The sequence below is a fragment of the Pan paniscus genome, chromosome 20 (assembly GCF_029289425.2).
Source record: "Pan paniscus chromosome 20, NHGRI_mPanPan1-v2.0_pri, whole genome shotgun sequence".
Taxonomy (NCBI): Eukaryota; Metazoa; Chordata; class Mammalia; order Primates; family Hominidae; genus Pan; species Pan paniscus.
In genome coordinates this window covers 9069724-9081791 of record NC_073269.2, presented here as the reverse complement: position 1 = coordinate 9081791, position 12068 = coordinate 9069724, and the positions used below count along the sequence as shown (strand labels likewise).

Genomic DNA, 12068 nt, shown 5'->3' with positions numbered 1-12068 from the left:
GGGCAGAGGGATGGGGGCGGGCGGGAGGGAAGCTACCCTGGATCTGCGGTCGGCACCCAGTGGAAAGGGCGCAGCGGCATCCCGTGGAGCTCATCACCCCATTCCACCCCCAGAACTTCGACATGTTCGTCAGCCACTACAGCAGCGTGAGCACGCCGCCCTGCGTGCACGTCTACAAGCTGAGCGGCCCCGACGACGACCCCCTGCACAAGCAGCCCCGCTTCTGGGCTAGCATGATGGAGGCAGCCAGTGAGTAGCCCCTGCCCCGCCCCACGGAGGCCTCCGCCCGCCCGGCTGTAAAACGGGACGAGGGCCGAGGGCCCCATGCTGGGGAAAGAGGCAGAGGCCTGGAGCCGGCCTGCCTGGCCTCCCACAGCACCCAGGCCCCTCCAGGCATCTGGGAACTCGTCATAGGACATAAGCCACAGCCCCTGCCGTCCGAGACGGTCCTGGGTTCGAGCTGCAGTAAAGGGCCGGACTGCACAGAACCCGGCAGGGATGCAGCTCTGTGCCAACCCCCTGCCAAAATGGTAACCAGCGAGACACAGACCCTGTCACTGGGAGCTCCCAGGGTAGTGGGCAGGTGACAAGTAAACATTTTCATCAGCGGGCACAGTGGCTTCTGCCTGTAATCCCAATGCTTTGGGAGGCCAAGGCAGGAGGATTGCTTGCGCGTAGGAGTTTGAGACCAGCCTGAGCAACATACTAAGAACTCCCTCTACAAAAATGTTAAAAATTAGCCGGGTGTAGTAGTGTGCACCTGTAGTCCTAGCTACTCCAGAGACTGAGATGGGGGGGATCATTTGTGCCCAGAAGTTGGAGGCTGCAGTGAAGTGTGACTGTACCACTGCACTTCAGCCTGGGCAACAGAGCAAGACCCTGACTCTAAAAAAAATTAAAAATTAAAAACATTTTGGGCCAGGCGCGGTGGCTCACGCCTGTAATCCCAGCACTTTGGGAGGCTGAGGCGGGTGGATCACAAGGTCAGGAGATCGAGACCATCCTGGCTAACACGGTGAAACACCATCTCTACTAAAAATACAAAAAATTAGCCGAGCGTGGTGGCGGGCGCCTGTAGTCCCACTACTCGGGAGGCTGAGGCAAGAGAATGGCCTGAACCCAGGAGGCAGAGGTTGCAGTGAGCTGAGATCGCACCACTGTACTTCAGCCTGGGCGACAGAGCGAGACTCCGTCTCAAAAAAAAAAACCTTTTGAACAGTGGTGGTCCATGCAGGGGTGGCCGGGATGTCAGAGTCCACCCACACTGGTTTGAAACCCGCCGTGGTTATCAGGCTTTCCACTTCACCTTCTCCAGGACCCTGGAGTCCTGGCCACAGCGGCATGCAGAGGGCCCTTTATGGTGTCCTGTGCCCAGAGGCTGCCGCCCACAGCAGCACCTGCTCAGAGCCGACACTCCGAGGCCTTTATCAGGAAAAGGAGCAAAGGGTCAGTCACAGGGGGGCCTCAGGAAATGAGGCAACCTGACACCTTGCCCAGAACCTGGAAGTTGGCCAGGACCCTGCATTGGTGACTCCAGGTTCCAGTGCTGGCTCCGTCACACACATCAGCGTATCACCATGAAGTGTTTCTTTATCAACGAAACTGTATATACAGAGTGTGGGATGAAAACCAGCGGGTCAGCACACTGCTGGGCTCCCAGGCATCACTCAGTACAAGGACAACCCACCCTGGCCCTGTCTCTGCCATGTTGGTGGGTTTCCAGAACATTCTAAACACAACGAATTTCCAGCATATGCGGGGTATTCCGTGGGCTGGAAAGCATTTTGTGATGCCCTCACCCCTGAGCAGAAACAGATCCCAGGCCTCCCTCTAGAGCCCAGTCCTCACTCTCCTGTCCGCACCGACACCGCCAGGAGCTGCAGCCCTGGCTTCAGATGAGGAGATGGGTCAGGGAGGGGAAGGGGCTCAGCAGGGCACCCAGCCTAGCAGTGGGGGCAGAGACCAGAACCTCAGTGCCCTGGGGAACGAGGCACTGTTTCCCGAAACTCCCAATCTGTGCCACGTTTGAAGACTGCCTGCATTAGGAGCAGGCCAACTGCTGCCAAATCCAGCCATGTGCAGTCCCTCTGTGGTCTGTGGCCACATTAGCGCTACCGCAGCAGATGACACAGAGACACAGCACGGAGCGTGTCCCGCCACGCCCAATTCCCAGAGCCCAATATATTTGCTATCTGGCCCTCCACAGTAAACTTCTGCTACCCCTAGACCTGTAGTACCCTTTACTCACCTTCCTATAAATTGCCCCACCAAAATTTACCTACATACATTTATTTAAAGAAAAAACTTTGGGCCAGGTGCAGTGCCTCACGCCTGTAATCCCAGCACATTGGGAGGCCAAGGTGTGCGGATCACCCAAGGTCAGGAGTTCGATGGCTGGGTGTGGTGGCTCACGTCTGTAATCCCAGCACTTTGGGAGACATAGGTGGGTGGATCACCTAAGGACAGGAGTTCGAGACCAGCCTGGCCAATATGGTGAAACCCCATCTCTACTAAAAGTACAAAAATTAGCCAAATGTGGTGGCGTGCACCTGTAATCCCAGCTACTTGGGAAGATGAGGCAGGAGAATTGCTCAAACCCAGGAGGTGCAAGTTGCCGTGAACCAAGATCATGCCACTGCATTGCAGCCTGGGTGACAGAGTGAGACTCCGTCTCAAAAAAAAAAAAAAAAAAATACAGTTCGAGACAAGTTTGGCCAACATGGTGAAACCCCGTCTCTACTAAAAAATACAAAAACATTAGCCGGGCGTGGTGCCGTGCACCTATAATCCTAGCTACTCAGGAGGCTGAGGCAGGATAATCGCTTGAACCCAGGAAGGCGGAGGTTGCAGTGAGCCAAGATCACAAGACTTTGTCTTGAAAAAAAAAAGAAGAAAAAGAAAAAAACCAGAAAAACAGAAAAACTCCCACCATCCTAATTGGACAACAACTGTTGCTTTGCAAAAATAGCAGTGACCCTACACAGGAGGCCGAGGTGGGAGGATCGCTTGAGGCCAGGAAGTCGAGACCAGCCTGGGCAACAGGGAGACAAGACCCCATCTCTACAAAAACTGTACAAATCTTATTTTAATTAAAAAAAAAATGTTTTTTTCAATTATCAACTCTCAGGAAGCCCAGGAAAAGAGGGGGTGCTTTGGTCCACCCTCCGAGGCTTGGGGTGGGCAGGAGAACAAGAGTGTCAGCTGGATGTGGCTTCCCCGGGCAGCCAGATAGCCGCCCTGTCTCCCGCAGGCTGCCCCCCGGATTACGTGCCTCCAGAGATCTTCCATTTCCACACGCGCTCGGATGTGCGGCTCTACGGCATGATCTACAAGCCCCACGCCTTGCAGCCAGGGAAGAAGCACCCCACCGTCCTCTTTGTGTATGGAGGCCCCCAGGTGAGTGCACACCTGCTCCCCAGGCCCCCACCCCACCATCCACCCGAGGACTCCCCATCCCCACTCAAGTGCCAGCTGTAGAACGGTCAACCAGAGGAGGCTCCCCGGCTACCTGCCTGGTGCCCCAGCCCACCCCGCCTGCCCTGACTACACAGGGTCCTCGGGGCCCCTCACCCTCCTTTCTCTGTGCCCGTTTGCACGCTCCCCGCCCTTTCTGGATGGCCTCCCCTTCCCCCTCCGCCTGCTGACTCTCCCTTGTTCCTCTAGGAAGTCCCCTAGTCTGCAGGTTGGTATGGAGGTGGCCATGGGCCCTGGGCCCAATTCCTGGAGCACGGGTCAAAAGCAGGCAGCAGATTGGCAGGTGGACCATCGTAGGCGCACATCTTACCCAGAGCAGCTCTGTCCCCACAGAGGATACGGGGCGATGTCTGGGTACTTTGTGGTTCATCACCACTGCGAGTTCTCCTGGCCTGGAGTGGCTTCTCAGCACCCCGCAGTGCCCAGATGGCCCCACCCGAGAATGAGCCACCCCAATGTCCATCATGCCAGAGCGGTTGTTCCAGCAGGACTGGGGCAGTGGCCCAGCTGAGAAAGAGCCTGACAGTGGCCCTTCCCCCTCCCTAGCAGGGTCCCGAGTGTGGGCCCCTCCCGCCTTGCCACTCCCAGGTGTCCATCCAGAGCCTCCGGGGCACAGGTGCTTTCATTAGGCTCTGAGGCCCCATCCCGGCCCGGTCCCCAGCCCACCGGCATCTCCCCTGCCAGGCCCGTCCTGCCCGGCATCTCGTGCTGGACTGCTGGCCCTCACCTCCCCACAGGTGCAGCTGGTGAATAACTCCTTCAAAGGCATCAAGTACTTGCGGCTCAACACACTGGCCTCCCTGGGCTACGCCGTGGTTGTGATTGACGGCAGGGGCTCCTGTCAGCGAGGGCTTCGGTTCGAAGGGGCCCTGAAAAACCAAATGGTAACAACTCCTCCCTGTTGCTCTGGGTCCTTCGGGTCTCGGGAAGGGAGCCCTGGGCCGTGTGGGTGCAGGGTATGGGAGCGGCTCTGGAATACCACCCGCAGAAGGGCACTTCTGGCTGGGGTGACGCAGGCTCAATGAGGCGCCCTTTTAGAACAAAAGGGGACGTATGCTTTGCTGCTCAGCTCTGGGCTGCGCCCTGCAGGGACAGACAAGTTGTGCCGACACTGGTGATGACGACGGTGGTGATGGCGATCATCTCGGCCCCTTTGCACTGCTGGAACAAAACCCCACAGCCTGGGGATTTATAAAGAACGAAAATCTCTCACAGTTCTGGAGGCTGGGAGGTCCAAGGCCAAGGCAGGGCTGTGTCGGGGAGGGCTGCTCTCTGTTCCCACGAGGTTGCCTGGTCGGCAACCCTCCAGAGAGGCCCTGTGCTGCTTCCTACACGGCAGAGGGGTTGCAAGGGGCGGAAAAGCCGTGACCTCCCTCCATCAGGCCCTTTTATAAGGGCCCCTCATCCCATTCACATGAGTGGGCCCCATGGATCAGTCGCTTGAAGGCCGCAGTAGTGATCTCGGCACGGACTTCAGAGGGGACACCAGCATTGAAATCGTGGCAGTGGCGGTGGTGGGGATGTGGCTGGTAGTGACAACGGCGATGGCACCAGCCATTCTTTGTGACCTTGCACATGCCTGGGCACCCGTCTTTTTCTTCCTCGTGCCCTCTAGAAAATGGGTCCTCTTCCTGTTAATGTCCCTTTATTAGGGATGGGCAAACTGACGCCCTCAGAGGGGACGTGGCTCCCAGAGCCACTCGCCTGGGAGGTGGCAGAGCAAGATGGCTGCTGGATCTGTCCAGCCATCCCCAGATAGCAGGCAGGGTTAGCAGGGCCTGGAGGGACAGGAGGCTTCCAGCGAGCCACTTTTCATCCAAGAGGGAGAGACGCCCTGAAAGGAGCAGAGGTGTCACTGCAGGGGAGGGACATACCGGGAGGAGGCCACTGAGAGGTGCCCGGCTTCATCCCTCAGGGCCAGGTGGAGATCGAGGACCAGGTGGAGGGCCTGCAGTTCGTGGCCGAGAAGTATGGCTTCATCGACCTGAGCCGAGTTGCCATCCATGGCTGGTCCTACGGGGGCTTCCTCTCGCTCATGGGGCTAATCCACAAGCCCCAGGTGTTCAAGGTGGGTCCCACCCCTGGCCGGCCTCAGCCACGCCCCTCCCTGCCCCCTTCCCCATCTACGCCGTGTTTGCCCACCGCCCGCGCCACCCGGAGCCCACCTACCGGGGAGGCGCCTCGGCAGGGGCCTTGCCACGTGGCTGTTTCTCCCTGCAGCAGCCCCACGGGGCCGAGCCCCCCTCCTCATTGCCCGCCACCGCCGACCGCAGGATGGCATCCGGCTGCACAAAACCCCGCCAGCAGCTCTCTGTGGGAGGCTGAGCCCGGGACCCCGGCCTCGGATGGGCAGAGGTGGGGCATGGTGTGCAGAGCGGCGGGGGGGCCCCAGGCCGGCGGCAGTCAGGGCACTGCGGGGCGGCGGCGATGAGGAGGAGGAGGAGGCAGACGGGCAGTGGGACCCGGCCCTCTGCGGCGGCGGGGAGGGGCCGCACCTGCCTGCCTGTGGCGCCCTGCCCACCCCCATGCCACGCACCATCCACGGGGGCCACGCGGTCTGAGGGCCCCTTCCTTGCCGGCCCCATGTGCATGAGCGCTCCTCACGGGCTCCAGGGCGGCCCCGGGACAGCGGCTGATGCTGGCTGTAGGACCCGACGCCTGTTTCTCTCTCTCTCTGCCCCCATCTGTCTGCTGTGTCCCTCAGGTGGCCATCGCGGGTGCCCCGGTCACCGTCTGGATGGCCTACGACACAGGGTACACTGAGCGCTACATGGACGTCCCTGAGAACAACCAGCATGGCTATGAGGCGGGTTCCGTGGCCCTGCACGTGGAGAAGCTGCCCAATGAGTAAGGCCGCTGCCCTGCCCTGCGCTCCTCCCCGGGGCTTCTCCTGCACCCCGGCACCAGCTGTCTCTATCAGGGTGCCCTCCTGCCCCAGCTGGCCCTGCCCAGGGAGCCTCAGGCCATGTGGAGCCTCCCCGCTGTGCTCCTGTGGTGGCGTCTGCCTGCATGTGCCTCACAGTCCCTCCAGCCCACCCTCCCTCCTCACTGCACCTTGCAGGAAGGGGCACCCAGGGATGCTTGTCTGGGGAAGGAGGCTCCCAGCCCTGCCCTGGGAAAGATGAGGGAATTCGAGTCACTGCTTTTCACAGGCAAGCCTCCCCCACTCCCCTGCATCCTGCTGGAGGCCCCATCACAGCCTCTGTCTTGTGCTTCCGGACATAGATGTCCACAGGGCCAGGGACCAGCTCAGATGTCCCATTTTATGCTTTTGACATGGGTCTTATTCTCTGATGGAGAGAAAACAGTGTTCCCATTTTCTGGCACGTCTCCAGAAAATGTTCCCCGGAATCCCATGCAGTCACCTAGGGGGTTAAAAATCTGCCTGGGCATGGGCCGGGCGCGGTGGCTCACTCCTGTAATCCCAGCACTCTGGGAGGCTGAGGCGGGCGGATCATGAGGTCAGGAGATTGAGACCATCCTGGCTAACAAGATGAAACCCCGTCTCTACTAAAAATACAAAAAATTAGCCGGGTGTGGTGGCGGGTGCCTGTAGTCCCAGCTATATGGGAGGCTGAGGCAGGAGAATGGCGTGAACCCGGGAGGCGGAGCTTGCAGTGAGCCGAGATCGTGCGCCACTGCACTACAGTCTGGGCGACAGAGCCAGACTCCAACTCAAAAAAAAAAAAAAAAAAGTCTGCCTGGGCACTTTGGGAGGCCAAGGCAGGAGGATTGCTTAAGGTAGGAGTTCGAGACCAGCCTGGCCAACATGGTGAAACCCCGTCTCTACAAAAAAATACAAAAAATAAGCTGGGCATGGTGGTGCATGCCTGTAATGCCAGCTACTTGGAAGGCTGAGGCAGGAGAATCGCTTGAACCCAGGAGGTGGAGTTGGTAGTGAGCGAACATCATGCCACTGCACTCTAGCCTGGGCAACAGAGAGAAACTGTCTCAAAACAATAATAATAATAATAATAATAGGCCAGGAACAGTGGCTCGCATCTGTAATCCCAGCACTTTGGGAGGCTGAGGTGGGTGGATCACTTGAGGTCAGGAGTTCAAGACCAGCCTAGCCAACACGGTGAAACCCCATGTCTACTAAAAATATAAAAATTAGCCAGGTGTGGTGACACACACCTGTAATCCCGGCTACTCAAGGAGGCCAAGGCAGGAGAATTGCTTGAACCTGGAAGGGTGAGGTCGCAGTGAGCTGAGATCGCACCACTGCACTCCAGCCTGGGCAACAGAGCGAGACTCTATCTCAAAAAATAATAATTTATTGTGGTGAAATTCACAGAACCTAACAGTCACCTTAAAGCAGCCCTCGGTGCATTTGCAGTGGTTCCAGAACCTTTCCAGCACTCCAGCGTCAAACCCTGTTCCCATTCCTTAGCAGTCACTCCCTGTCCCGGGGCAGCCACCGATCTGTGCTCTGTCTCAATGGGTTTATAAGTTCCGTTAATTTGGATGAATGTAAACTGGAATTTCAACGGCGACGTGTGGCCACTGGCTCCCGTATCGGACAGGAAGGGCTAGGGCAGCCGATTCTGGTGAGGCTGCATGTTGGCCTCACCAGTAGCCCATGCCACACTCCAGACCACAGACAGCAGCAGACCTAAGTGGGTTTTTGTTTTGTTTTGTTGAGAGAGTCTCACTCTGTGGTCCCGGCTGGAGTGCAGTGGCTTAATCTCAGCTCACTGCAACCTCCACCTCCCAGGTTAAAGCAATTCTCATGCCTCAGCCTCCTCAGTAGCTGGAATTACAGGCATGCACCACCACACCCAGCTAATTTTTGTATCTTTAGTAGAGATGGGGTTTCACCATGTTGCCCAGGCTGGTCTTGAACTCCTGGCCTCAAGTGATCCACCTGCCTTGGCCTCCCAAAGTGCTGGGATTACAGGTGTAAGCCACCATGCTCAGCATTTTTTTTTTTTTTTTTGATCATAGCTCACTGCACCCTCCCAGGGTTTAGGTGATCCTCCTGCCTCAGGCTCAGCAGGGACCACAGGTGTGCACCACCACGCCTGGCTAACTTTTAAATATTTTTGTAGAGACGAGGTTTTGCCATGTTGCCCAGGCTGGTCTCAAACAACTGGACTCAATCCACCCAGCTTGGCCTCCCAAAGTACTGGGATTACAGGCATGAGGCACTGCACCCGGCCTGGGTTTTTGTTTTTGTTTTTGTTTTTCTAATTTAGAGATGGGGTCTTCCTCTGTCACCCAGGCTGGAGTGCAGTGGTATGATCATAGCTCACTGTAGCCTCCACCTCCTGGGCTCAAGTGATCCTCCCGCCTCAGCCTGCACAGTAGCTGGACTTACAGGCGCACCACTACACTCAGCTGATCTTTTTTTTTTTTTTTTTTTTTTTTTTTTTTTTTTTTTTTGAGATGCTGTCTCCATCTGTCGCCCAGGCTGGAGTGCAGTGGCGCGATCTCAGCGCACTGCAACCTCTGCCTTTGAGGCTCAAGCAGTTCTCCTGCCTCAGCCTCCCAAGTAGCTGCGATTTCAGGCACCTGCCACCATGCCTGGCTAATTTTTTTAAAATATATTTTTAGTAGAGACGGGGTTTCACCATGTTGGCCAGGCTGGTCTCAAACTCCTGACCTTGTGATCTGCTCCCCTCCTACCCCACGGACAATCCCTGGCCTCAGACCCTTCCCCATCTGTTTTCCAGGCCCAACCGCTTGCTTATCCTCCACGGCTTCCTGGACGAAAACGTGCACTTTTTCCACACAAACTTCCTCGTCTCCCAACTGATCCGAGCAGGGAAACCTTACCAGCTCCAGGTGGGTGGCTGTTGGGGGCTTCGGCCCCTCCGCGAGCCGACAGATCCCTGGGAGTGGGGGGTGGGACGAGGCGGGGTGGCTTCCCACTGTGATCAGGGGCTCCCTGGGGGATCTGGGGCTCCCAGCCCCCCACCCCACAGCCCTGTGTCCCCGCCCTCCCAGCTCCCAGGGCCATTGATGTATCAGTCCTGTCTTGACAGCTCAGGGTTCCGCCTGCCTTCGGTGCTGGAAGCACGGGATCGGGGGCTGCCACACCCACCCCTGCTCCGGGCCTAATGGAGGGAGGAACCCTTACCGAAATTGCCCCGCAGACGGGCTTTATTTGAAACTGAGAAATTGCGTAGAAGAAACCGCTGAGTGCTGAAGGCCCTAGCAGGCTCCTTCCTAAGGCGCTGGGGCCAAGCATTCCCTGAGGAGGCAGCAGTGAAGGGTGCTAGAGTGAGTGGAGCCAGCCAGGCTTGGGGGACCGAGCGGGAGGAGAGTGGGGGAGTGGGTGGAGCCTTGGCAGCAACGTGGGGCTCAGTCTAGGTGGGCGGGGCTTCTGCGCTAAGGGGTGGGCATGGTTATGGGCGGGGCCTCAATGGCGAGGAGGGTGGGACTTCTGCAGAGGGACGGGGCTTCAGTGTTACGGTGGGTGGGGCTTCCGCAGTAAATGGTTGGCCTCGGTGTGGGGAAGGGCCTCGGTAGTGGAGAGGGTGGGGCTCGGTGTGGGAGCAGGGCCTCAGCGGTGAGGAGGGTGGGGCTTCTGCTGTAGAGGAGGGGGGGCCCTCAGTAAGCAGGGTGGAGCTTCTGCTATAGAGGGGTGGGGCCTCAGCGGGGGCGGGGCTTCGGCTGGATTTCCAACTGAGGGTGGTGGGAGGTGACTCGGGCTTGTGAGCAGAGCATAGAGTTGGGCGGCTTGCCATTTGACCCACATTTCTCTGGCTGCTTTGTGGATGGCCTGTGGGGGACAGTGGGACGTGGTCCATAGTTGTACCGGCGGGAGATTCAGGAGGTATCTTGGAGGCAAGAGGGCCAGGTTTTATTACCTGTGGACTGCAGACAATTTCTGCTTCCTGGGCGCCTCGGCATGCTCTGTCCTGTGGGGAGCGTCCTGTTGCCTTTCAACAGAGCAGGGAAATGGGGCCGCAGAGCAGGAGGGAGGCAGAGCCACCTTGTGGGGTGATGAGCTGATCTCTTGGCGGTGCCCCCCACCGACACCCCACATCCCAAGCAGCCCAGGGAGTGATGTCAGGCGGGGCTGGAATGGAACTTCAGATGTCTCTTCCCAGCCTGAGACCCGAGCCCACTGCCTTCCCAGGGGCCAGGTAGCTGGGACAGCATTCACCCTTGCACCTCGTTTCTCCGTCTTTGAAACGGTCATGATAACTCGGCCTCCTTGAAGGCTGCTGGGGCCAAACAAGGTCTTCAGAAAAGCATTCAGGCCGGGCGTGGTGGCTCACGCCTGTAATCCCAGCACTTTGGGAGGCTGAGGCGGGTGGATCGCTTGAACCTGGGAGGCGGAGGTTACAGTGAACCGAGATTGCGCCACTGCACTCCAGCCTGGGCGGCAGAGGGAGACTCCATCTCAAAAGAAAAAAAAGAAAAGAAAAGAAAGAAAAAAGAAAAGCATTCAGCACACAGGGTGGGCCCAGGGTCCTGTCTCACTGCCTCCCCACAGGAAGTAGAACGTGAGATGAGATAGACTGTGGGGTGGGAACATGGCATTGTGTGGGACAGATAGAGTGCACCTCTCCTTCTGTTTCAAAGACCCCAAAACATCTGGGCCAGGCAGCTGGCGGCCCCAGGCCCTCTTTATACACAAATCACATTTGTCACATGCCGGGCCTTGGGCTTGGTCTGGAAGCTCATTGGGGAGCCAGACAGACCCTCTATCTGCCCTCTTAGCCAAGAGGAAAAAGTAACCAGGCAGCTGGGACCCAGAGTGGCATAAAGGCATGGGCACAACATGTGCATACGGCTGGTGTCAAGGGCAGCAGAGTCTGCCCCAGGGAGTGCCACTGCCCGGGCTGGGGAAGGAGTGGGCCCTTGAAGTGCCTGGGGCAGCAGGACCTGGAAGCTGGTCTTGATGTCAGACTGGCAAGTCCTTGCAGAGGTCTAGGCTGGGGACGGTGTCATCAAACTCGTGATTCATCCAGGGATGGATTAAAGAAGGCAAGAGTAGAGGAGGGGAAACCAGTGGGTGGCTTGGTGCATTCCCAGGGTGATGGGCAACAGTGGGGACCAGGAGCCTGGAGAGGAGGGGATGATTCAGAAACCCATCTCACTGGCAGGAGGTGGCGTAGATGGGCCACCTGCCCCTGCTGCCGGCCAGCCCTGGGGTTCTTTGTGGAGAACGTGGGGTTATTTTCATGCCTTGGTCCTACCAACCCCTAGGGGGCAGTGGGGGAGCTATAGGGGTTGTCCGTCAGTGCCTCGAGAGCCCTCCTTCGTGGCCAGAGGCAGGACCTGCATCCCCATGTGGATCCACCCCCAGGCCTGGCGTTGGCTGGGCCAGGTCTCAGGAGCCTGGGGAGTTCCATGTTACTGCCTGCCTCTTGGCTTGATCCTCCTTGGGCGCTAAGAGGACCCAGAAAATGCTTCACAAATCCTCAAAGGCAGCTGTCCTAAGGCCCAGAGCTAGTCACATGCCTTTTGGTAAAGTGGAAATGGCTCGAGACCAGGGCACCAGGTGTACCTGAGGCTTGAAGCCTCAGCCACCTCCACAGAGATGAGTTGGTCTCCCGTCAGCCGGTTTGGGGGAAAGAGGCAAACGGTTTCTTCCTAAATCTTTCCTCTGTGCAAGCGCGTGCACATCGCAAGGCGTT

At 58.0% G+C, this 12068-nt stretch overlaps 1 protein-coding gene and 1 pseudogene across 3 annotated transcripts in view; one reads left to right on the top strand and one right to left on the bottom strand.

Moving 5' to 3' along the window:
• The window catches only part of DPP9 (dipeptidyl peptidase 9), a 50203-nt gene that overhangs the window by 36473 nt on the left and 1662 nt on the right, over positions 1–12068 (top strand). For 2 of the 3 annotated variants that reach the window (XM_034944170.3, XM_008972637.4), the window contains 6 exons: positions 114–249; positions 3251–3396; positions 4212–4358; positions 5390–5542; positions 6179–6321; positions 9150–9261. In XM_034944170.3, the coding sequence (XP_034800061.1) occupies positions 114–249; positions 3251–3396; positions 4212–4358; positions 5390–5542; positions 6179–6321; positions 9150–9261 (837 nt within the window). Of the gene's footprint in view, positions 1–113; positions 250–3250; positions 3397–4211; positions 4359–5389; positions 5543–5694; positions 5830–6178; positions 6322–9149; positions 9262–12068 lie in introns of those variants that run through there. The other variant, XM_055102890.2, reaches the window with a different exon arrangement.
• LOC103786206 (uncharacterized) lies at positions 3359–4176 on the bottom strand (annotated as a pseudogene).